The sequence below is a fragment of the Oreochromis niloticus genome, unplaced genomic scaffold (genome assembly GCF_001858045.2).
Source record: "Oreochromis niloticus isolate F11D_XX unplaced genomic scaffold, O_niloticus_UMD_NMBU tig00001487_pilon, whole genome shotgun sequence".
NCBI lineage: Eukaryota > Metazoa > Chordata > Actinopteri > Cichliformes > Cichlidae > Oreochromis > Oreochromis niloticus.
In genome coordinates, this window is record NW_020327394.1 from 22,303 (window position 1) to 45,144 (window position 22,842).

General features: G+C 41.3%; 2 protein-coding genes and 2 long non-coding RNA genes across 7 annotated transcripts; 2 read left to right on the forward strand and 2 right to left on the reverse strand.

Annotated features, from left to right (window-relative positions):
- Nucleotides 1–329: 329 nt before the first annotated feature.
- On the reverse strand, nt 330–7,758 carry LOC112844769 (uncharacterized). 2 transcript variants are annotated; one of them, XR_003217521.1, is made up of 3 exons: nt 7,323–7,758; nt 1,548–1,635; nt 330–1,465 (listed from the first exon to the last, which is right to left on the reverse strand). It is a non-coding gene; the product is annotated as an uncharacterized LOC112844769 (long non-coding RNA). The 2 variants fall into 2 exon arrangements; XR_003217522.1 differs by lacking the exon at nt 7,323–7,758 and adding an exon at nt 2,251–4,006.
- A 1,664-nt stretch (nt 7,759–9,422) lies between these two features.
- Nucleotides 9,423–13,266, reverse strand: LOC109201015 (uncharacterized). The gene is made up of 3 exons (XM_025904414.1): nt 13,214–13,266; nt 11,076–12,408; nt 9,423–10,907 (listed from the first exon to the last, which is right to left on the reverse strand). The coding sequence occupies exons 2-3, from the start codon at nt 12,400–12,402 to the stop codon at nt 9,814–9,816; spliced, it is 2,421 nt and encodes an 806-aa protein (XP_025760199.1). The 5' UTR covers nt 12,403–12,408; nt 13,214–13,266; the 3' UTR covers nt 9,423–9,813.
- An 84-nt stretch (nt 13,267–13,350) lies between these two features.
- On the forward strand, nt 13,351–14,698 carry LOC102075608 (uncharacterized). Its single transcript, XR_266584.4, has 2 exons — nt 13,351–13,562; nt 14,056–14,698. It is a non-coding gene; the product is annotated as an uncharacterized LOC102075608 (long non-coding RNA).
- A 739-nt stretch (nt 14,699–15,437) lies between these two features.
- On the forward strand, nt 15,438–21,751 carry LOC109201016 (putative C-type lectin domain family 20 member A). 3 transcript variants are annotated; one of them, XM_025904412.1, is made up of 7 exons: nt 15,438–15,600; nt 16,586–16,602; nt 16,885–16,938; nt 17,757–18,116; nt 18,204–18,530; nt 20,901–21,001; nt 21,398–21,751. In XM_025904412.1, the coding sequence occupies exons 1-7, from the start codon at nt 15,500–15,502 to the stop codon at nt 21,533–21,535; spliced, it is 1,098 nt and encodes a 365-aa protein (XP_025760197.1). In that variant the 5' UTR covers nt 15,438–15,499; the 3' UTR covers nt 21,536–21,751. The 3 variants fall into 3 exon arrangements, with proteins under 3 accessions (XP_025760197.1, XP_019212127.1, XP_025760198.1); XM_019356582.2 differs by having other exon boundaries at nt 15,478–15,600; nt 16,507–16,602; XM_025904413.1 differs by having other exon boundaries at nt 15,478–15,600; nt 16,507–16,938.
- Nucleotides 21,752–22,842: the final 1,091 nt, after the last annotated feature.

Below are 22,842 nucleotides of genomic sequence, written 5' to 3' on the forward strand. Positions count from 1 at the left end.
AATGTACCCATTAAAAGGAATTAAATGTTTAAAACTGTGTAACCTTTGACTGAAAATAAATAAAAATATTGTACAATGGAATCCAAGTTTTTGACCATGTTTCTGAATTTTAGGGTTTTTCAAACAACATTTTTTAAGATGTAATATCTCCCACAAAGATACAAAACACAGAAATGACAAAAGCTGTCACTGACCCTGAGTTTTTTGCCTGAGTTTTGAGTTTTTGTATTTACATTTTTGCCTTTTTCTGTATATATAGTGTTCTGAGTTTTGGGGGTCTGTATTACATTTAACAAGGTTTAGCCTTAGTTTTGCCTTCAGGTCTTCTGATTTAGTTTTCTTTGTGATTATAGGTCTGGTCTAAAGTTAAATCATTTTTTCTCTGCCTCCAACAGGTATTTTGTGGTTGTACATAACAGAACAATGCTTAAATAATTGGGGATCTTTGACACATTTCATTTTATTCTAAAGACTTTAAAACTATGAATAATTTTGGTTGTTGAAATAACTTTTTTTTTTTTTTTTTTTTGCTAGATAAGAAGTCGTCCTGTAATAAATCTTTTCCATCACTAGCAACATGCTGGGGATTTCTGTTACTAATTATGCTCCTTCGATTCTACAGTGAGTATAAATTTAAATCTTACACTTTGATCTCAGGTGTGTAAGGCCAAAGTAGTCTCATGTTTTATATTTGATTGTGTTTTTTAACAGTTATTGTTGCATTGATTTATAAGAAACATGTAAATACATTCAAACCACTTAAAAAAAAACTAACTGCTGTCCTTTGTAACCTCATAGTCTCCACAGTTTTAGAAAAACAGATCGCAAACTTGACTGCAGAGACACAGATGCTCAAAAAGAAAAATGAGGAGCTGGAGACAGAGAAGAAAAACCTAACAGAAATAATGCAACAGATGATGACATCATGGAGTGACTTCAATGTTAGTCGAGCTCAATGGAGCATTGATGCCTACTGTCCCAAAGAAAATAACAGTATGTTCCAAATATATTTGTACAAAATTACCTAATTTGAAGCTGTTTATTAACAGTTCTCTATTCTTGCAGACAGAAAATGTAACCGTTGTCAGGCTGGCTGGGATCATGTTGAGTCCAGCTGCTATGCAACTAATGATGCTGACCGTGATCAATGGAAAACCTGGGAAGAAGCTCGAGAAAACTACAGAGGAAAGATTTCAGATTTGGTTGTTGTGATTAATGAAGAAGAAATGGTAATGAGAAAATTGAGAAAAATTGTGAGACACGTTATTACAGACTTCAGGAAATAAAAATAATTTCTTTAGATTGAAAGCTTTCTTAGAGCAAAGCATTTAAATATCTCTGACAACTTTCTCTCTGTCCTCTGAAAACTGTCAGTGAAAAGAGTTGGACATATGATGATAACAAAGGATACTGGATTGGTCTGAGAGTTGAAGATGGGAAATGGAAGTGGCTGGATGGAAGGAATCTGAATAATAGGTAAGAGACAGCTTGAATCAATATAAATTTCAAGTATTTCCCAAATCTGTGATAAATCAATTACAGTGTACCAGTGTCCATCAGCCTTGAGCAGATTTCTTGTTTTCCTCAGCTCCTGGATCGACCTGCTGTCTCCTTCTGATGGTCACTGTGCAATCCCTGTCAAAGACAAAAGATTTAAATCAGTGAGCTGTAATGAGAAGAACCGATGGATCTGCAAAAAGAAAGCTTTGTCTGTTTGAATACTGCAGTAAAACTTCAGAGGACTTTTGGATAGTCTCAGTCTCAAAATATAATATTAAAAAAGATCACTGCTACATAGAAAGTGACACACACAACAGAAGAATAGCTTATAGTTGGTGTTGCTCTGATCCTGTGTGGGCTGGACTTTAGCCCACGTGCACCTGCAAACTCAAACTCTGTGCTTTCTGATTACATTTGTTTCTGAAAGCGCAGAAAATTGGCTGGATTCAAAGCCTCTGGTGTTTTCGCATGTGCCCTCACTTCCTGGATTTCCAGTGTCTGCAGGAATATTATGATGGAGTGGCGCTGTTCCACTCATTTCCACATATCCTCCTCTTTATTTTCAACTCCACCAGAGTGGCTAAAAACACATTTTAACATATGTTTGTTAAGACTCATTCATCTCAGCAGTCCCATTTGAGAAGAGCGCAACCCATGTTTTTGTGCTTGGAACTACAGATGTACCCTGAACGCATCACACTGAGATAATCAAAGTTTATGTAAACTACAGGAGAAGTGCGATGTTCTTACCGGACATTTCTGCATTTGTTCCTTTGCTCCTGTGAATGTTACTCCTAAGATGATCACATTAGGGATATCTGCTCCCTTTGACGTCACAGAGGCTTTGTGGAGCAGTCTGAAGCCTGATCTTTGGCTCACATACTCATTATCTGGAATGTTTAATATGAACATGTGCTGTTGTAAGGGATTTAAGAAAATAAGAATGAGCATAAGGGGGGATGATAGGCCTCACTGCCGGGGCAGCCCTTCGATGTGCTGTAATCCGAGTATGTGATGATTATGTGATGTGCTGTAATGCCACTGTTAAACGTCCACCTCCCCCTCTTTCAGTTAAATCCATTAATGAAGAGACAGAATAGCAGTGATGCTCTGAAATACAGTGAGTATGTGTTTGTAGATGATCTATTACCCTGTCAGGACTCACTGTTCTTTGCTCCTGCATGTTTATTTACAATTTTCCAGTGAATTGTCCTGGGGCGTGGCTTACATCATAGCCTACGCCCACGTGTGACACAGCAGAGCTTAAATCCCGCCTCCTCCGCCTGGTTGCAGTCAACATTTCTGATCGGCTTCCTTTACTTACAGCGCTAAAACTCAGGAACAACGGGGAGAAGCGGGGAAATTAAGGGCCAAGAATAAGAGAGAGAAACTTACAAAGCCAACAGCTGGGTGTTGTTGTCACACCTGTTGTCATGTCTTGAAGATGACGCTGACATTTTGGAAGGACAGTGCTCTGGCTTTTCACAGGGTGCTTTCTGTAGAAACTGCGCTGAGTTGAGTGATGGGATGGGTTAGGATGGGGACGAGAAGACGATACTAAACAGCCTTCTGACATCTGAACTAGAGTGCTGGTTTGAAATGAAAGCTGTCTGATCTGGTGAGATTATTTGTGGACTGACTGATTCTCATCTTAGATAAGATTTTATCATCTATTTTCAGTAAAGAATTTCTAATTTCACTTTTTATCACCAGTACACACCCTCACACTGGGGCCATGTTATTATCAAGTCAATCCGATTTTGGATTTCAAAATAAAAGCCCTTTAAATGTAGCAAATGAGCTACACTTCCATTCACTTCAGGATGCTGTTAAAAGGAAAATTCATGTTTCCACAAACTAATCGCAGCTCGTGTCGACATTTATGATAACACATAATCTAACAGTGGAGTCTGTAACAGCTTTTATGAAGCACCAGAGATGAAACACCATACAGCAGTTTGCCAGACAACAGCTTAAGAATAACTTCATTGATCCCAGAGGGGAATTCACGACTCACTATTTGTATGAGGAGTGAAAAGCCTGATGGCCGCGGGTGTGACTGATTTTCTGTGTCTCCCTGTTTAACAACGAAGACAGACGAGTCCTCCAGGTCCCATAAAGCTGTTATAAGGTGAGCTGTTCAGAGTTGCTCATGATGGCTTCTAAGGTCTTTATTGTGCATCTTTCAACCACTTCTCCCATTGTGTCCAGTCTGGTGATGGTCTTGAAGTCAGCTTTAGGACAGTCCAGTGGAGCCCACACGCTGCTCATTAATGCCCCACAAGTGCAGTACCCCTACCTGGTATTGAAAGTGCTGTAGTATTATTTATGCTTACTTTTGCACTTTCCCACCGATGTCAAATGTAGCTGAAATACTGAAGACGTCATGCAGGCACAGAAGGAAACACAAAATCATCTCAGCTGTCATAAGGCGAGAGGCGGGGTCACTGCTGCAGGGGCATTTAACCTCCTAAGACCCGAACTCTTCCACAGCATGCATTTTTAATTTCTCTTTGATATTTGGGCATATTGGGGCCTAATGAATGTAAAAACAAAGAATTACTAGATTTTTTTTTTTTACCCAGTTTTTCTTTCTAAGACAAATGAGAGCCACAAATGAGGATATTCGTTTAGAATTTCGATAGAACAGTGGTAGTATGATGTCCTCGTAAGTGGATATCAGGCCCTTGTAGAGCAAAATTGAGCATTTGGGTCTAAATAACCATGATGTCCACATATGTGGACACCAGGTCCTAGGACAGGGGTCTGCAACCTTTTACACCCAAAGAGCCATTTGGACCCGGTTTCCATGCAAAAGAAAACACTGGGAGCCGCAAATACTTTTTGACATCTAAAATGAAGATAACACTGTATATATTGTTTTTTATCTTTATGCTTTGTGTGAACAACTAAGGTGTGCTGCTTATGAAATCCATGAAGTGCTACAGAGAAAATTAAATTATATTTATGTAATCAACACATTTTGAACTCTTAAAGAAATATAACAAAAGCAAAGACACCCAGCTGAACTAAAATGATCCATGTAGCAAACAAAAACTGTTGTCAGCCGCCACCCTTATATCGCCTTTGGGCTGTTGGAGCCTTGACCTGACTTTTAAAAAATAATTGGAAAAAAGCACTATGCTGCTGAAAAATGAAAAATAGATATTTGCAAAATTCTGCCTAAATATGTATTTTACCTGGTTAATGCGTGCGGCGGGGCGTGGTTTGCAGCGCCGCTGTAGGGGAGGCGGACGCACCTGAGCGACACCCGCAATCACGCCTCGCTGCCTTTACGTCTGCGCTCTCTCTGCTGTTGTGTTGTTTGTGGTGTATGTCGGGCTGTGAGCTGAAAAGCTACAGCCGGCTGTATGCGTACAGCAACCGTGTGTGAAAAGTGCTCAATAAAGAGATGCTCAAAAGCATGTTCATGGAAACATCGTCGGGTCTGCCGTGATTTGTTTACAATGGGACTTCTGCTCCTGAACCTCTGCGCACAGAGTCCGCAAATCGGGGATATACGAAGTCAGTTTACGCAGGACCGTCATCTGTCAGGCGTGAACGGTGTTTGTCTTTAACATGGTTCACGGTGGAGAACAGCTGCTGACATAATGTGGATCCGAAGATCCATAATTGGCCTACCTGGGGTTGAAAGTCTCGATAAATGCACGGCGTTTCGGCGGGTATACCGGCTTCCGCGAGTGTGACTCTTATTTTGAGTGATGAAAAAATAATAGAATATAATTTTATTTTTATATTTCAATATCACAATAATCTTCCAATTTAGAACTACGAGTTAAAAAAGAACTAACATAAATAAAATACACTTCAGCTAAATACTTCTAATTTATTTTCCCAAACCACGCGGAGCCGCACTATAAGGACTAAAGAGCTGCAGGTTGCCGACCCCTGTCCTAGGAGGTTAATATAAGTATACATTTTTAGTCACGGCTCCATCCTTTTAAAATCCTCATCCAACTGAAGTCATTGGAGATGAGTAAGAGGATCAGCCAATCATGTTGTTACTAAGCAGCAGTATTAACCCCTGCATCATCATCCTCCCAACAAAGTGACCCCAGCTGTGTTCTCTCTATATTCAAACTCTGTGATGTTATGGAGCTTATCTACACTGTAAAAACCACAAAATGTCCTGGTAATTTTCTGTTTTTTACAGAAATTGACTGACTTTTCCATAAATGATGATAAAATAAATTTCTTAAGTATTTACAGAATACTCTCTGTAGGATTTAGACATTTCCTCCAGCTATAAAAGGGAAAATTCTCTTTATTCACAGTGCATTTTCTGTATTGTTAACTAATATTTTCCATTAATAGAAAAAGTTCTGTTTATATTACCCTTTACAGGCACTTCTTTTTACTGTAACTCATTAAATGTAAATTTCTATACAATTCCAACCTAATACACCATTTGCTCAAACATTCATAAATTAAAACTTTATAAATTAATCTGTGCTTAGTACACAACAACATTGGTACAGTTACTGTTAAATATTCTTTTATTCTCCTCAACTCAGAAACTATCCTAAAATATAGTGACCGTCAAGACAGGCTGTGTGGCAGGCAGGCAGGAATGGTGGACCCAAAACGCAGGACTCTCAGAGACGGGACTTGGACTCAAAACGCAGCTTTTATTGCTGGAAAAACTCTTCATGAAAATAAACACTTACAAAAACCTCAATGCTGAAACTAAGACGAGACAAACAAACAGCAAGAAGAGGGTACCAAACATTAACGACACGACAGATAATGTGAACACACTGAGCAGATTAGAGGCTGCAGAGGGACGTAACACCTCCTCCCTTAAAAGGGTTCCTCTAGGACCCCTAAATTTATTAAAAGCCCCTCTAAAGCCTTCAGGTCCTTGACCCACAAACCTGGAATAAAAGTAAAAGCTAACAGAAGCAGTGTTCACATTATAGTTGGCATCTTTAAGCATGGATGCCCCTGCATGAGGATTTGAAGTCGCCACACTGAGCACACACAAAGTAACACGTGACCAACACAAAGGAGCACAACAGTCAAACCCAAAATGATTACTTGACCTGCTACAACACAAAACCAAAAGTAGCAACAAATAATCACAACCAAGTGATCTGTTGTCTCCACCACACAAACGGTCACATACAAGTGGCCTTATACCACAACAAGTTACTTTAATCCACAAGGTTCAGTAAAGCAAGCACACTAGTGACCAACCACAAAATGTAGAGCTATGGCCACACAATGATCACATCAAGGGTGGCTCAGCACCCCACAGTGTTATTGCCATCACCTGGCCAACAACACTCACAAGTGATCCAACAAAAGTAGCCATATTCCCCACAACACTAAAGGTCACAGCACAAAACACTCACCTCATGAGGATCTCATTAGCATCCATCAACACTGACATATTAGAGGCACACACGGTGTACACACTATGCCAACTTAAAAACGACCTACCTGCCTCAGCTACAAGACCATTATTAATGAATGGTCTCAAACCTCCTGCCAAGTTTGGTGCCACTGATTCACTTTGAGCAACTCCCATCCTAAAACGCTAAAAACAAAACTTGACCCGTCTAGTCTTCAGTGGTGCACCGGGCTCGAGGCAACTTTGAACACGAACTCGAGAGCAGGTAGCAGACCAGAGATATAGTCTCCTACCAAACTCTGAAGCGTGCCCCCACCCAGGATAACCACCAAACATAAATTAAAACAAAGCAAAACAATAAACAAGTGCTTCGATGGAAGGGCAGCACAGCCACCCAGCTGAAACACACTAAAGAGTTTGCTCAATTACAGTGAACACCATCACTCACCCACTTAAAAGCAATACAAAAAACTGATATTCAGTCTCCACTAAAATGTCCAAAGATCCCGGACGAGCTCCCACTTATGTTACGACCCGGCTCAAAAGCCGCAACATAGAAAAGGAGAAGAATACCAGAGTGTTAGTGAGAAGAGGGTTTATCTTAAAATGGAATACCAGGTTGGCTAAAATGGCTCGTGCCACCAAGGCAAAGACAAGTGAGTTCTCTGGAAAGCTTGCCTCATTTATGCTTTTATCCACACCTGACTAGGTGTGGCCAATTAGCACCAGCTGAAAACATTGAGGAGATTAGAGGCTGCAGAGGGACGTAACACAAAGGCAAACACAGGGCTAAAATACACAGTGGAGTAATCAGGGAATAGGAAGCAGGAGGGAGACACAGCTGGGAGAAATTATGGCTAACGAGACAGGGCGAAGTAAAACTGAATACACTGACATACCTAACTGACTACCCTAACCTTTAAAGTAAAACAGGAAACAAGAAACAAATCACAAAGACGTAGACTTGACACTGAACTAGACCTACACTAAACACGAGGGCACAAGAACAAAACCTAAGAACTCATAACCCGGACCAAACTGAAACCTAGAATAATAATAATCAAAACAGCACAACTAAAGAATCAAAACATAAATCATAATACAGAAGAATACCAAAACACAAGAAACTGAAAATGCTGGGTCAAAGTGACCCAGAACCGTGACAATGACAGCATCCATCTCGCCACAGAACGACTAAACAGCTGATACACAAAATCATTCACAAACTTTCAAATTTGCGCATTTTTATTTCCTTGAAATCAGTTTGTCCTCATTTAAATACCTTTATATACATTCATTCAAGTGGCTCCAAAGTGTTTTCTTCAAACACTTGACAACGAAAAAGTGTGATATTTAACAATATGTTCACATTTAATAATATCCAGAGCACCTCTAAGTTAGAATCACTGCCTCAGCCAAACAGTTAAGGTGTGGTTTACATCCATGTCTGTCCACTCATGATACAGTACACACATGTAGTCAGTTATAGCCACTCACCTTTGAGTACTGACATTGCATTCAATTCATCAATGAACTGAATGCAATTCACATTGGTGTGAACATTTTTGAACTTTTTGGGGTCTTTACCTTACAATATAACATCATTTGAGTCCAGATTTGTTGACTGTTTAAGTGGTGCTACATGAATAAAACTGAACAGATCTAAAGAAGGTGTTCCTGAAATTTGGCTTTATTAGAACAGGACGGATGGATGAGCACAGCCCTCTCAGCACAGGGTTGACAGGACTTATAAACTTATAAACCATAATATACATAAAATACACAGTGACTTAAAAGAAATCAATAAATACACAAACACTTCAACCGGTGCTTCCCCAGACTGCATGAGTAACAGGAACCACTCACTGTCGGCTCTGTGGGTGCTAAAATTACACTGTTACTAGAGCCATCCAGTCGTTCTCTAAAAGTGAACATTAACTTTCTTAAAAGTGCTTTAAAAGTCCAAACACCCACAGCTACAAACATCTGACTGGCACTACCCCCTTTAGGTATCCTGACCACAAGGGGGCAGTATATAACAGTATGCAACAAACATAAATAAACAAAATCACTTAAACTGCAAGTGAACAAAAGCTGAATTTGTGTTAAACAGTACTTGCCTGCACATAGAGCTTACATCATTATCTGTATATGTCATCATCATCATTTATTTGGTCAGTAGTAAAGTAACCGAGGTATTTCCCTTTTTGAAATAAAAAAATGTGTTAACCCCTGGACTAAAAAAAAATGTTCCAAGTGGGCTAGGTGCTCATTTTCAGATGGCAGGTCTACATCTAGAATCAAAATGAGCACAAACATCAACAACCAAAGTGAAGCATTAAGACAAAACATAGCAATGTCAAACAGGATCCACACATTTGGGCCACAAAATAGATGTAAATTGACTAAACTAAGACACAAATCAGACAAAATAGATGCAGCATGATCACAAACAGACACATTTTGGCTACATATTGATGTAAAATGACTAAAATCACATGTGCAACACTTTCTACATATTTGACAACAGAAGAAAAACACAAACAAAGCTGGAATGTATTTTTAATTTAGATATTTTTTATTTCATGCCGAATTAGATATTTTAAAAATCAAGCGCCAAATCACAAAGTCTCCTCCCTGTGTGTACTGTAAGGTCAAAACCCTACAGTACTACAGAGAACCCCAACAATCAAATGATCCCCCTCTGAGCAAGCACTAGGCGACTGTGGGGAAGAAAAACTCCCTTTAACAGGAAGAAACTTCCAACGGAACCGGGCTCAGAAAGGGCGGCCATCCGCTGCGACCGGTTGGGGGGGATGGAAATCAAAAGGAGACGAGATGGCGCGAACTACAGTTGTTAAAATTTGGATTTGGTGCTAAAATTCTGCTTCAAGATGTTAAAAGAAGCAGGGCGGCGGGGAAAAGCCAGGATGGTCATTTTAATCATCTCTGGCTTTAGTGAACCACCTAAAGGGTTTTCGCAGAGCTTTTCCCACAGCTGAAAAAAACCTGGAAATTTTGGACTTTTTGGGAGGACTGGGGATGACTCCAAGGCGGATTTTTAGATGCCTTATCAGAGCCTCATCAAAAGACAAATCATTTGCTATTGCAGCCTTTAAGACATTGTCTGGGGAGCCAAACTCCTTGATGAGGCATTTGGCTAGTTTCTTGATGAACTTTTTCTTGTTATTTGTCAGACTTGTGGCAGACTCTGTGCTGCTTAGTTCAGGCTGTATCAGATCTCTCAGACGGTTGATGACCGTCTCTAGTTCTTCTGACAGAGACACAGACTGTTTGGTCTTAGATTTAGATTTTTTGACGACTCTCATCATGAGGATAAAAGCGAGGTCATCGGAAATTTTCTCAGCATCAGAAGATGACACTGACACAGAACGCATCTCAGACATGTCAGAGGAATCCTTGAGAGAGCGTGAAATGCTAGCAGAGCATTTTTGCGGAGAAATGCTCCCAGGTTTTGGTGTTACAGGTGTTTCATCAGGTGCCGGGGAGGATCTTTCTGGGGAAATGCTCTCAGGTTTTGGTGTTACAGGTGTATCATCCGGTGCCGGAGAAGATCTTTCTGGGGATATGCTCTCAGGTTTTGGTGTTACAGGTGTTTCATCCGGTGCCGGAGAAGATCTTTCTGGGGAAATGCTCTCAGGTTTTGGTGTTACAGGTGTATCATCCGGTGCCGGAGAAGATCTTTCTGGGGAAATGCTCTCAGGTTTTGGTGTTACAGGTGTTTCATCCGGTGCCGGAGAAGATCTTTCTGGGGAAATGCTCTCAGGTTTTGGTGTTACAGGTGTTTCATCCGGTGCCGGGGAGGATCTTTCTGGGGAAATGCTCTCAGGTTTTGGTGTTTGATTTGTCTCATCCGGTGCCGGAGAAGATCTTTCTGGGGAAATGCTCTCAGGTTTTGGTGTTTGAGGTGTATCATCCGGTGCCGGAGAAGATCTTTCTGGGGAAATGCTCTCAGGTTTTGGTGTTACAGGTGTTTCATCCGGTGCCGGAGAAGATCTTTCTGGGAAATGCTCTCAGGTTTTGGTGTTACAGGTGATGGAACAGATTCTCTTCCACTGCCATCTGACTCTGTGCTTGTTTCCTTTGTCGGTGTCCTTGTTCTTTTAATAAAGTTCTGAATGTCTTCCACCACCACAGAAACCTTGTCCTCAATCATTTGATCTTGGTCTTCGTTCTCCACCCAGAGTAAAGCTTTTGTAAAACTTTTCTACTGCGTCTTCTACGAGGACATAGAGGACTTCAGCAGAAAAGGGACGCTTTGAGCCATGTGCTGGTTGTGGAGTCCTGGAGATGACTGTATCTGAGAGGGATCTACCCATTAGAGGTTCGGGGATTTGATACAGTCGATCCGTCATAAGTAGATCAAATACTTTTCCCGTCAACTCCACGGTAAAATCTCTTGTTGCCCCACTATTTCTGAAGTTGTCCAATGTTTTATGGATGATGAAGAGTTCTTCTTTCTTTGTTAATTTGTCAAACAGCTGGTTAACGTCTGACCTAATGGCGTCAAAGTCGGCTGGAGAAGAACGCATGTAACGAAGCAGCGTGTTTCGGGAAGGGGCTCGATGAGCCTCTTTACTCTGGGGACCAGTTTCTGGGACTGACCCTGGGAGGCTACTTTCATCGGATGGCACTGTTTCATACTTGTGGAACTTGAAAATGTTTTTTAGACAAACAAAAAATTTCCTGTTTGCCTTTATTACTTGTCTCAGCTCTTTTTTCATTTTTTCAAACTGTTTTTTCGCAAACATGGAAAAGCGGTGTTTGCGTGCTTTGAGCCCTGAGTGTGAGGTGGATGGCAAACATCTGGAGAAAAGGTCTCTCACCTTGTTGATAATTAATCCTGCATTAAAGGCAGGCTTGGGTAAGCTACACCTCTCACAGGGCTCTTCACTGCTTGAATTCATGTTCCCAAGTATCTCATTTACGATGTCAGCTGCAACCACTTCTACTGGCGTTGGAGCTCGGATACTTTGGCTCTCTGCAGCTGGTTTTATTTTGTCTTCTTCTGTTAGAGCTGATTCGTCTGGGAGCTCAATTTCTTCCTCATCTTTATCTTTTTCTGTCATCTCTCCATCTGAGCTGCTTGATGACAGAATCACAGAAATCTCTGTGATTGCTGATTGCACTGATATCTTTGAATCCGTACTTTCTGTACCGGAATCACACCCGCTTGACACGCACCGGCAGCGCATCTTACGTGCTACAAACCTTTTAAGGCACGAGGCAGCGTGACAAACCATGCGGTGCAGCTTTTTAATATTACTACATTTCCCGCTAACATAAACGGCGGGGTCTTGCGGGAGATCGGGGCTTTCTGTAATGAGTTTGACTGTTGAGCTTACCTTTTCGGAGATCTCTTCCTCAACCATCCGTGTCAGCTCGTCAGCGCTCTCATGTCGCTGTTTCGGGACATTAAGAGAGCTGGCGATGGCGTCTGAGATCGAGTCTCCGAGGGACGGGATTATTTTCCCCGCATCTAAAGGCTCTGGATCTTCCTTCGTCATGCAATCCTGAGTAACAGGAAGGGCAATTTTGAGGATTCTGCTAGAGGCGATCTGAATGATTTCACAAATCATATCAGCAAGCACCGCTACGGTCCCCGAGTCGCATGCGCCATTTTCTATTAAGCTCCACTGAACTCCAGAGAGCCTTTCGAAGCACCTCTTGATAGGTGGCATTATCTGGTCTGGTGTGACCACAATTGAATTTTCATTTTCGCTGCGTGTTGACATGGTTGTATCACACATTTGATTTTCCGGGTTTGAGAGAACAGCGGGAGAATTTTCTTGTTTTGGAGGACGCCGACTGTTGAACATTTGCAAACAGATGAGCTGTAATTTTTATGTGTGAGAGCCCCTATTTGTGGGGTTTGGCTGCCTGTCACGTGGCTGACGGATCAAAGCAAAAGCAAATTCCTTTGATCTGCCAGTGACGTCGCAAAGAACGCACGCGCACACGGATAAAAGCCCCTAGCGCGCGCTCACAGCTGCGCAGCAGCAGACTTGGGCTACGTCCCACGTACCAGGGTATTTTTGAAAACGGAGATTTTTCTATGCGTTTGCACCTTTCGTCCACACGTAAACGGCGTTTTCGGTCACTGAAAACGGAGATTTTTAAAAACGCCTGCCAGGGTGGATATTTCCGAAAACTCCGTTTTTGCATTTACGTGTGGACGAGAAAAACGGAGAAAACGCAGCGTCAAAGGTGTGCGCCTTTTTTGACGTCACACTGTGCGCCACGTTATTGTTTCGGTGAAATGAATTTCTACAATACTGTTACTGTTAATTGTACTCTCTGCAGTGTTTAAATACTTACATATACACACACAGTTACTGTCCCTCCACACAGAGGACTCGGTTCTGCTTCTATGCCCCATCTTTGTTTACTATTTCCTACCGAGGCTTCTAGACTTCTGATTGGCCAACATTTCTACATGGTTAGGAATATATCGCCACCTGTTGCGTTGGCATGTTCCTAGCAGCGTTTTCCTTCATTTCTGCGTTTACGTGTGGACGGGATTATTTTTTAAAACGAAAACGGAAAATCTCCGTGTACGTGTGGACGTAGCCTTGATATGCCCAACCATATACCAGGATTAACTGCGAGTGAAAGGTTGAAGAAAAGTGGTGGACGGTCGAAGTGAGGCGGTCCAGAAATCTTCAAAGTAAGCACTGGGCTTGTATCTCTCTTCAAATATACAGCGGAACAAGTGTTAGCATAATGAAAAGCCTTAAAAAAGTTACGTGACGTTAGTGATATCGCCATTTAAAGCGGCTCTTTGGTCGGTTAGTTAGTTTAGGTTTCTGCCGAAGCTGGGTCTGTTTTTCGGTGTGAAGCCAAACGTACTTAAACGTTTCAGGAAACACCGAGCAGACGGTTGACCAAATATCTGGCCCGCGAACTGTGGCGAGGACGCAGACTCAACCATGTTGTGCTGAAGTTTGTCCTTAAAGAGCTCTCATCCTGTATAAACCACTAATAATGAGACAGACAGTAGATGGAGAAGTCCTCCTCCTGTTTCTCCTTTCTCTAATTAAAACACAAAGTGTGTCTTTGTGATTATAAGACAAACTGTTTTCATCCTGCAAGTTAACAGATATTTGATAAACTTCTTTTGCTTTTGTTGCTAACTGCCATGGTTGATGTCCTTCTGCAAGTGTCCAGAGTCAGAAGAGACTGAGAAGGAAGGTGAGAGGAGACAGGACAGAGGCTCTCCACCCCTGATGAGACACCAGGACAGTGTGTGAGGAGGAGGAGGAGGAAAAGGAGCCAGCAACAGCTGAGAGATGCAGAGGAGAACAGGGGGAGAACAAACAGCTCGCTGTAATTGAGGGACTGGTAAAAACATTGAAAACACTTTTCTCGATATTTGCTTCCTGTATTTGCAGAAGTATCTCCAACACAAACTGTAACAGCTGCATACAGGGAACCACTCACTGATGTTTATCCTGCAGGACAGGATCTGACAGGGAAAGAAGGAAAAATAAGGGAACCACGGACAACTTTGATAATGCTTTGATTTATCCAGAATATATTTAGTTCAAATATTGTCTTCATCACAGTGGGATTGTGCTGGTTTCAGTGGGAAAAGTATGCAGCTCATTTAAATGCAAAGAGCTGTGAAAAGTTGTCCATTCATAAAACGTGTCAGTATTTTATAAGGATGTCATGTTTCTGTATCACCTCTCTCCTGTTAGAGCCTCTTACCCAAAAATCAGCCTGTTAATGCTCTCATATCTTCAACATCTTGAGTAAATTATACTGCACAGTTTTCTCATCAATAAAAGAATATCTACTGCATCAGTGTGTCTTCATTTCATCTGAAACGCACAAGGATCAAATCTTAGACTTTATTTTTGGGGTATTGTCCTTAAATATAACTAAAACTTTCACACAGGGGTCATAAATGATATGAAATAGAAATAATACCTTGAATTTTGACTTAAATGTCATATTTGATTCCACCATTGAGCTTTCTTTTTCCAAAAATGGTGTGTATATAGTAAAATATCACTAATGTCACTCATGTTACATTTGTACCATCAAACTGAAATGAGACTAGTGTAAGCAGCTACACTAGCAACTGTTTTACTAGCTAAACTTAGCATCATTGTTGTCTAAGGGGACTCAGCGCATGGCTGTAATGTTCTCCCGTCACACAGAGCTGAAACGACAGTTTTCACATAGAAAACCGAGTTTAACTAAGAACTGGGTACTTTTCTGTTGAATCATTTTCATGATGTTCGTTTGTGGGCTGCGCTCAGACAGGACGGAAATAAAGGTTTAAAAAGACCTCGAGTCCTTTTTCATGTACTCGTCGTGGCTGCAATTACTCAAACCTTCAAAACACAAAACTGAAATGTTGTCAACTGATTGTTGAAGAGAATAATCCAAAGCAGACTTCAGGTTTACCATCATTTCTGATATTCTCTTGATCTTACACATCATCAGATATGAGTCCGAGTGCTCTGTCATGTGGATGGTAAAGTTTTCCAAGGCCTAACAAGAAGAAAGTTTCCATCGAATGAAACTAAAACTGAAAATAAATAGAGGAGCGCTCGGACCTTCCTCGGCAGCGCCGGCGTTGAGCAGAACAGACCCATGCTGACACCTGGCAAAGGTGGACTTCTCCGTCACCACGGGCAACGAGCTGGCATCCGGCTGCCGTGGCAACACCGTTCACCATGTGATCACTGGGACAGGTATGTCTTGTATCAACATCATCACCTGCAGCACATCCAATAATGATATTTAAAAAAAATTATCTTTTCTTTTAAATTCCTTGGTATTTCTTTGTGAAGCACTTTGTGATCTTCACATTGTGAGGCGCTACATAAATAACATTTTATTTACTTACTTTCAGTGAAATTTAGTGGTGACTTTAAAATCAGTGCATTTTATTTGTATTTGACTGAGCCTCCATCTTTGGAAGTGGTGCTGTGTGAGACTCTCAAAGCAAGTTTTGCACTTTTAGAGGAGATGCACTAAAACTGTAATATCATTAAAAAACACGCTGAAGCTAAACAAAGAAAGAAAGAACAAAGTAAAAACTATTTGTTCTCTATGATTGGAACTGACATGTGAAATGTGTCAGGTTGTGTCTTCATCATCACTGATTTGGAGGAGTCAAGCTTGAACGCTGTTTTGTCAGAATTATAATAATTACAACATTATTCAAATAACACTGAAGTGGTCAGGCAGAGAATCAGTGCTGTATCTATGCAAACACATGCACAGCAAGCAAACTCGCAAACCTCGGCTTTGGATTCAAATGAAGACACAAACATTTCCAAGTGTGTCCATCTTTGCTGATGATGCGGCAGACACGCTGACCTCCAGTCAGGAGGAGAAGCATGTTCTTCCACTCACAGAGACTGAAGCCTGAAACCGAACGGCCCGTTTCCTGCGTTTAACCTCAGTCCTAGTTTCATGGTTCGACGCCTGTGACCTCGTTTAGCTCCAGTTCACAGCCCGTTCTGCCAGACGTCAGTCTGTTTGCATCTGTAATAACTTTGAATAAGTCATCTTCAGTTAAATGACTCTGAGCATCTTTAATCAAATGCACTTTAATGAACACTGGGCTGCTTTCTAAAACCACTTTTACAAAGTCTCTGATAGACGTGGGAGGAGGAGCGAGGATGACATTTATATCAGATGAAGAGTTCTGACTGTGTCACAGCTGAACAGACGTCTCATCGTGTCGGGTATGTTATGCATATGTTTGTTTTGGTTTATTTGATAATCTCACACATTCATTATCTGGTATTCTAATAAACAAAATGATGATAATTGAATGAAGACAACATTTTTTAAAGTTGAACGTTTCAAATGTTAAATATGTTTGATAATTTTGTTTGAATCATTAGATTAGGATAGAAATGGAGTGAATGACAGAGACATCTGCCTCTTTGTTGATGCTGGTTTAAGTGTTATGATTAATAATGATAGAGCAGCTGAAGATGAGATTCATGAGGACGTTTTCACAGTTTTTCAGCTCTCAGTCATGAAGAGGTGTGGACTGATCCTCCTGCTGCTCTCAGGTCTGTAAACTCATCTCAGTCGCCTCATTTATAGTTTGAATAAAACTTTTAATATCAGAAAATCAAAGAAAGCACAAACTGAACTGCTCCATAGTGATTATTTTCAAGGTGTCTGTAAACGAGTTTCAAGCAGTCAAAGAAACACTCGTACAATCTCCAAAGATCTTTGTCATGTCAACTAAACTTCTAAAGCTTTCTTTGGGTCCAGTTAAAAGTTTGATTGACAGTTTAATAGTCGGTAGTTTGTAACAGTTTGTATAAAGTGAAGTAAAAGAGTAAAAAAAGAACGACAGGAGGGAAGAGAGAGTGCATGAACGTGGCTCTGTTTGTGTGCACTGCTGAGAAAAACACGTCTTTATTTTATTTTCTGTGTAGAAATCTGACTGAAAGCCTGAAACGCTGCTAACCCGTCAGCTCGCTGAAAAAGATCCTGACTGCTTTTACCACGTCCGTGTGCACATGTTGTTCAGCTTTGAGCCTCGACCACTAACATGTTGTTTTCCTTTATTGTGCACACTGAAGAGGAAAAATCATCCAAATACATGTGCAATAAGGCCAGAGTGAAAAACAAACTTAACACTGTTAAAGCAGCTTTTTAACCTGATGTGTGAGTTTGGCCCTGGAGCGGGAAACCAGTGTGTAGGTGTCCACTGGCATTGTAAAACACATTTTAACCAGTACACGAGTTACAGATCCTTTAAAGGACACATTTATTAACAGACCACAACACTGTTCAAATCTCTGTAAATTCTCCTGACGAGTAAAATCGAGCTGAGGTGAGTCTGTGACCATGCTGACTGACTCGTGTCCTCTCTCAGGTTACGTGATGGTCTGCCATTTTCAGTCTGATCAGTTAGTCAGACAGCTCCACCTCGTTGACCTGCAGAAGTCCTGGAACGACGCTCAGCAATACTGCAGAGATGAGTACGTTGACCTCGCCATCGTTAACAGCTCAGCTCTCATCCAGGAAGCCCAGAAATGGGCGGGGAGCACAGAGGTGTGGATTGGACTCTCCAAGAGCGGCTGGAAATGGTCTCGCCTCGGTCCAGTTCAGTCATCCTGGTTTAATTCCTGGTCCCCGGGACAGCCAGGGACTGGGGAGTGTGTTACAATATCTAGTGATGGATCATGGTCCACAAAACAGTGCTCAGAACAACATAGCTTTTTCTGCTTTAATGGTGAGTGTTTTGGACTTTGGTACCAGGGTTTGACAAACTGAACATTTTAGCTGCAGGTCTGAATCCATCTGATCTTTTGTCTTTCAGGCATGAGTAGCAGTATCATCCTGGTGCCGACCTTGATGACCTGGCCTGATGCTCAGTCTTACTGCAGACAGACATACATAGACCTGAGCAGCATGATTGATTCAAATGTAAACACCATGGTCGCTAACATGTTGACATCTTCTAATCAGGCCTGGATTGGACTGTATAGAAATTACTGGACGTGGTCAAACTTGAGCACAGCCTCAAACCTGCCGTGGGGGCCCGGGCAGCCTGATGACACTCAAAACTGTGCCACAATAGATGCATCAACGGGCTCCTTCTACAGTCATAATTGTAATGAACAACGCCCCTTCCTCTGCTCCAGAGGTGAGTCTGTCCTCTGCACGGTCTGGTCCTCCTGGGCTCATCTGGACACTCTTGGCACAACACTGTCAATCCTTTGGGTGGCGCTGTCATTTGGTGTTCGCTCTCTCTGCGGTAGAGTATCACTTCCTGTTCCTGTTCCACCAACACAGGAACAGGAAGTACTAGTTGAGTAGCTTATCTGCATACCAATTTAATTAAAAACCTTTAGATAACTTCTGTTTTCATAGTATAATCTTCATGTGCAGCATGGCCTCTTCACCTGTCCCTCATGCACTTTCCTGCTCATTGTGTCAGATGTTTAGTTACTCCTCGGCCTCCTTTAGCAGTAGTGATACTTGTAACAAATGTAGCATATTTGCAGCTCTGGAGGCCGGGATTACTGAATTGGAGACTCGGCTTCACACCCTTGAGTCACCCGTAGCTAGCCAGGCCCCTGTAGCCGGTGCAGCCGAAGATAGCGTAGGCCCCGCTACCTGTTCCCCGGCAGACCCCAAGCAGCTGGGGAAAGAGGGCGGCTGGGTGACAGTGAGGAGGAAGCATAGTCTTAAACAGAAGCCCCAGGTATACCACCAACCTGTTCATGTGTCTAACCGTTTTTCCCCACTCGGCGACACACCCGCCGGGGGTCAAACTCTGGTAATTGGTGATTCTGTTCTCAGACATGTGAAGCTAGAGACACCGGAAACCATAGTCAATTGTCTTCCAGGGGCCAGAGCAGGCGACATTGAAGGAAATTTAAAACTGCTGGCTAAGGGTAAACGTAAATTCATTAAAATCATAATTCACGTCGGCAGTAATGACACCCGGTTACACCAATCAGAGGTCACTAAAATCAATATTGAATCGGTGTGTAACTTTGCCAAAACAATGTCGGACTCTGTAGTTTTCTCTGGTCCCCTCCCCAATCAGACCAGGAGTGACATGTTTAGCCGCATGTTCTCCTTAAATTGCTGGCTGTCTGAGTGGTGTCCAAAAACGATGTGGGCTTCATAGATAATTGGCAAACCTTCTGGAGGAAACCTGGTCTTGTTAGGAGAGACGGCATCCATCCCACTTTGGATGGAGCAGCTCTCATTTCTAGAAATATGGACAAATTTATTAAACCCCTCCCAAAATATGACTATCCAGAGTTGGGACCAGGAAGCAGAGCTGAAGTCTTACACGCCTTTCTGCAGCTCCTCTCCTCCTCCAGACAGAAATGTAAAGGGGCACATGGTGGCAACAGAGGCGAGAAAGGGGTAAGGGTTGTGTGGGGTGCTCTGAATAACTGTTTTTGTCATGTAATTGGATTGCACTTTGTCAGACCTCTACCCTAAAACCTGACCAACTTGGGTGTCCCCCCTGAAGGCTAAGCTTCTGCAGGTCTAGCTCTTAGTGTCACTGAGGCACGCAAACCCCCTGACCACATTAAGGTGGCAATCTCTCAGGGGGAAAACTGAAAAACAAAATAACAAATAATAAAATAAAATATTGCTCATCAGATTCTAACAACTAAAAACATGACATTTACCTTAATTAGATGCCCTATATTAAATACATTTGAATCCAACCATAGTACTTCTCACTATTGCCAATATTAACAAAACTAAAAAGGGTAGGCCAAGTTATATAAAAAAGGCAAATCTCCAAGTCTTGAAAAATAGAAATAAAGAATACATTAAAATATCCATCCAGATCTTCAAAACCAACAACATAAAATCTATCTTAATTTGATGGCCTAAGTAAAGTATCAAATCAATTTTATTTATATAGCACTTTTAAATTATACATGCTTCCCTTAGGCAGTATCATCAGAAGACATAGCATACATTTTCACTGCTATGCTAATGACACCCAACTCTAGCTGTCCATGAAGCCAGATAACACACACAATTAGTTAAACTGCAGGAATGTCTTAAAGACATAAAGACCTGGATGGCCGCTAACTTTCTGCTTCTTAATTCAGATGAAACTGAGGTTATTGTACTCGGCCCTGAAAATCCTAGAAATATGGTATCTAACCAGATTCTTACTCTGGGTGGCATTACCTTGGCCTCCAGTAACACTGTGAGGAACCTTGGAGTCATTTTTGACCAGGACATGTCCTTCAATGCACATATTAAACAAATATGTAAGACTGCTTTCTCCCACTTGCGCCCCTCCCTGATCCTGGTTCTGCTGGAGGTTTCTTCCTGTTAAAAGGGAGTTTTTCCTTCCCACTGTTGCCAAAGTGCTTGCTTATAGGGGGTCATTTGATTTCTTGTTTTTTTCTCTATATGTGTTATTGTAGGGTCTACCTTACCTTTTAAAACGCCTTGCAGCGGCTGTTGTTGTGATTTGGCGCTGTATATATAAAATTGAATTGAAATTCGGCCTTTTCTTTCTCTGCAGATGTCAAATCTTCTCGAGCCTCGAGGTCAGTGAAGGTTCAGCTGAGGGCAGGATCTGCAGACCTGAACGACCCCACAGTGCAAGAATCCATCCTGCAACAGGTCAGAGGACACACTGGCCCCGATACAAGGGACAGACTGCTATAACTACTGTGAAATGATAGAGAGCAGTGAGTCTGTGCAGTCCAGGTTCAGGGAAACGTGACAGCACACAGCTGCAGAGATACGGGGCTCATTTAATGGAATCCCATCGATTTTTGTTATTTAACCTTTTTTAATTCTTAACTTGAAGAAGTCATTTAATTTCAGATTACTGTGAGGAGACGAAGTGACCCAATGACAGGCAATGAGGCCTAATAACAAACTTCAGTTTCATCACCAGGCAGTTCATTTAGTTCATTACCCCCAGAAACAGCACGAACAAAGTTTTCTGCTCACTACGGAAACAACGGCTGATTAATGAGGAGCTTCTGTTAATGTGTGAAAACTGTGTTTCAGGTGAGGGAGAAGCTGCTGGAGCAAGGGATCAGAGAAGAGGTGAAGCTGAGGTGGAAGACGCAGCCTGATGGGAAGATTTTCCACAGAGAGGAGGAGACAGCCGGTTACTGTGAGAAGGAATACTGTGGGTCGGTTTAGTCTGAACGTTATTGGCTGATTTTCCTCAGATGATCTGCTGTGTAATTCAACTGATTTCCATCTCTATACTCTGACTGCTGGACTGTAATAGTGTAGCTTTGCATGACTGATAGTTGGAAATAATCCTTATTTATCCTAAGCTCAGATCAAAGAGTGTCTGATGAGCTGTTTTATGCCTCTTTGTTTCTTCTGATTGGTGCAGCTAAAGTTTGCAGGTGAGCAGGTCATATTTTGTTAATCTCTGTTCCTGGACTGTGTAAAGCAATTCTTACCAAAGGCCATTTGTGGACAGAGCATTTAAAACAGAAATGTACCCATGCAAACTAATTAAATGTTTAAAACTGTGTAACTTTTGACTGAAAATAAATAAAAATATTGTACAATGGAATACAAGTTTTTGACCATGTTTCTGAATTTTAGGGTTTTTCAAACAACATTTTTTAAGATGTAATATCTCCCACAAAGATACAAAACACAGAAATGACAAACGCTGTCATCAACCCTGAGTTTTTGCCTGAGTTTTGAGTTTTTCTATTTACATTTTTGCCTTTTTCTGTATTATAGTGTTCTGAGTTTGGGGGGTCTGTATTACATTTAACAAGGTTTAGCCTTAGTTTTGCCTTCAGGTTTCTGATTTAGTTTCTTTGTGATTATAGGTCTGGTCTAAAGTTAAATCATTTTTTTCTGCCTCCAATAGGTATTTTGTGGTTGTACATAACAGAACAATGTTTAAATAATTAGGGATCTTGACACATTTCATTTTATTCTCAAGAAAACTATGATAATTTTGGTTGTTGAAATAACTTTTGTTTTTGCTATATAAGAAGTCATCTTGTAATAAATCTTTTCATCACTAGCAACATGCTGGGGAATTCTAATACTAATTATGGTCCTTCGCATCTACTGTGAGTATAACTTTAAACTTACACGCAAAGTAGTGTGATGTTTTATATTTGATTGTGTTTTTTTAACAGTTATTGTTGCATTAATTTATAAGAAACATGTAAATATATTCAATCCACTTAAAAAAAAAACTGACTGCTGTCCTTTGTAACCTATAGTCTCCACAGTTTTAGAAAAATAGATCACAAATTGACTGCAGAGACACAGATGCTCAGAAAGAAAAATGAGGAGCTGGAGACAGAGAAGAAAAACTTAACAGAAATAATACAACAGATGACGACATCATGGAATGATTCAATGTTAGTCGAGCTTAATGCAGCATTGATGCCTACTGTCCCAAAGAAATAACAGTATGTTCCAATATATTTGTACAAAATTACCTAATTTAACATAGATATGCACTG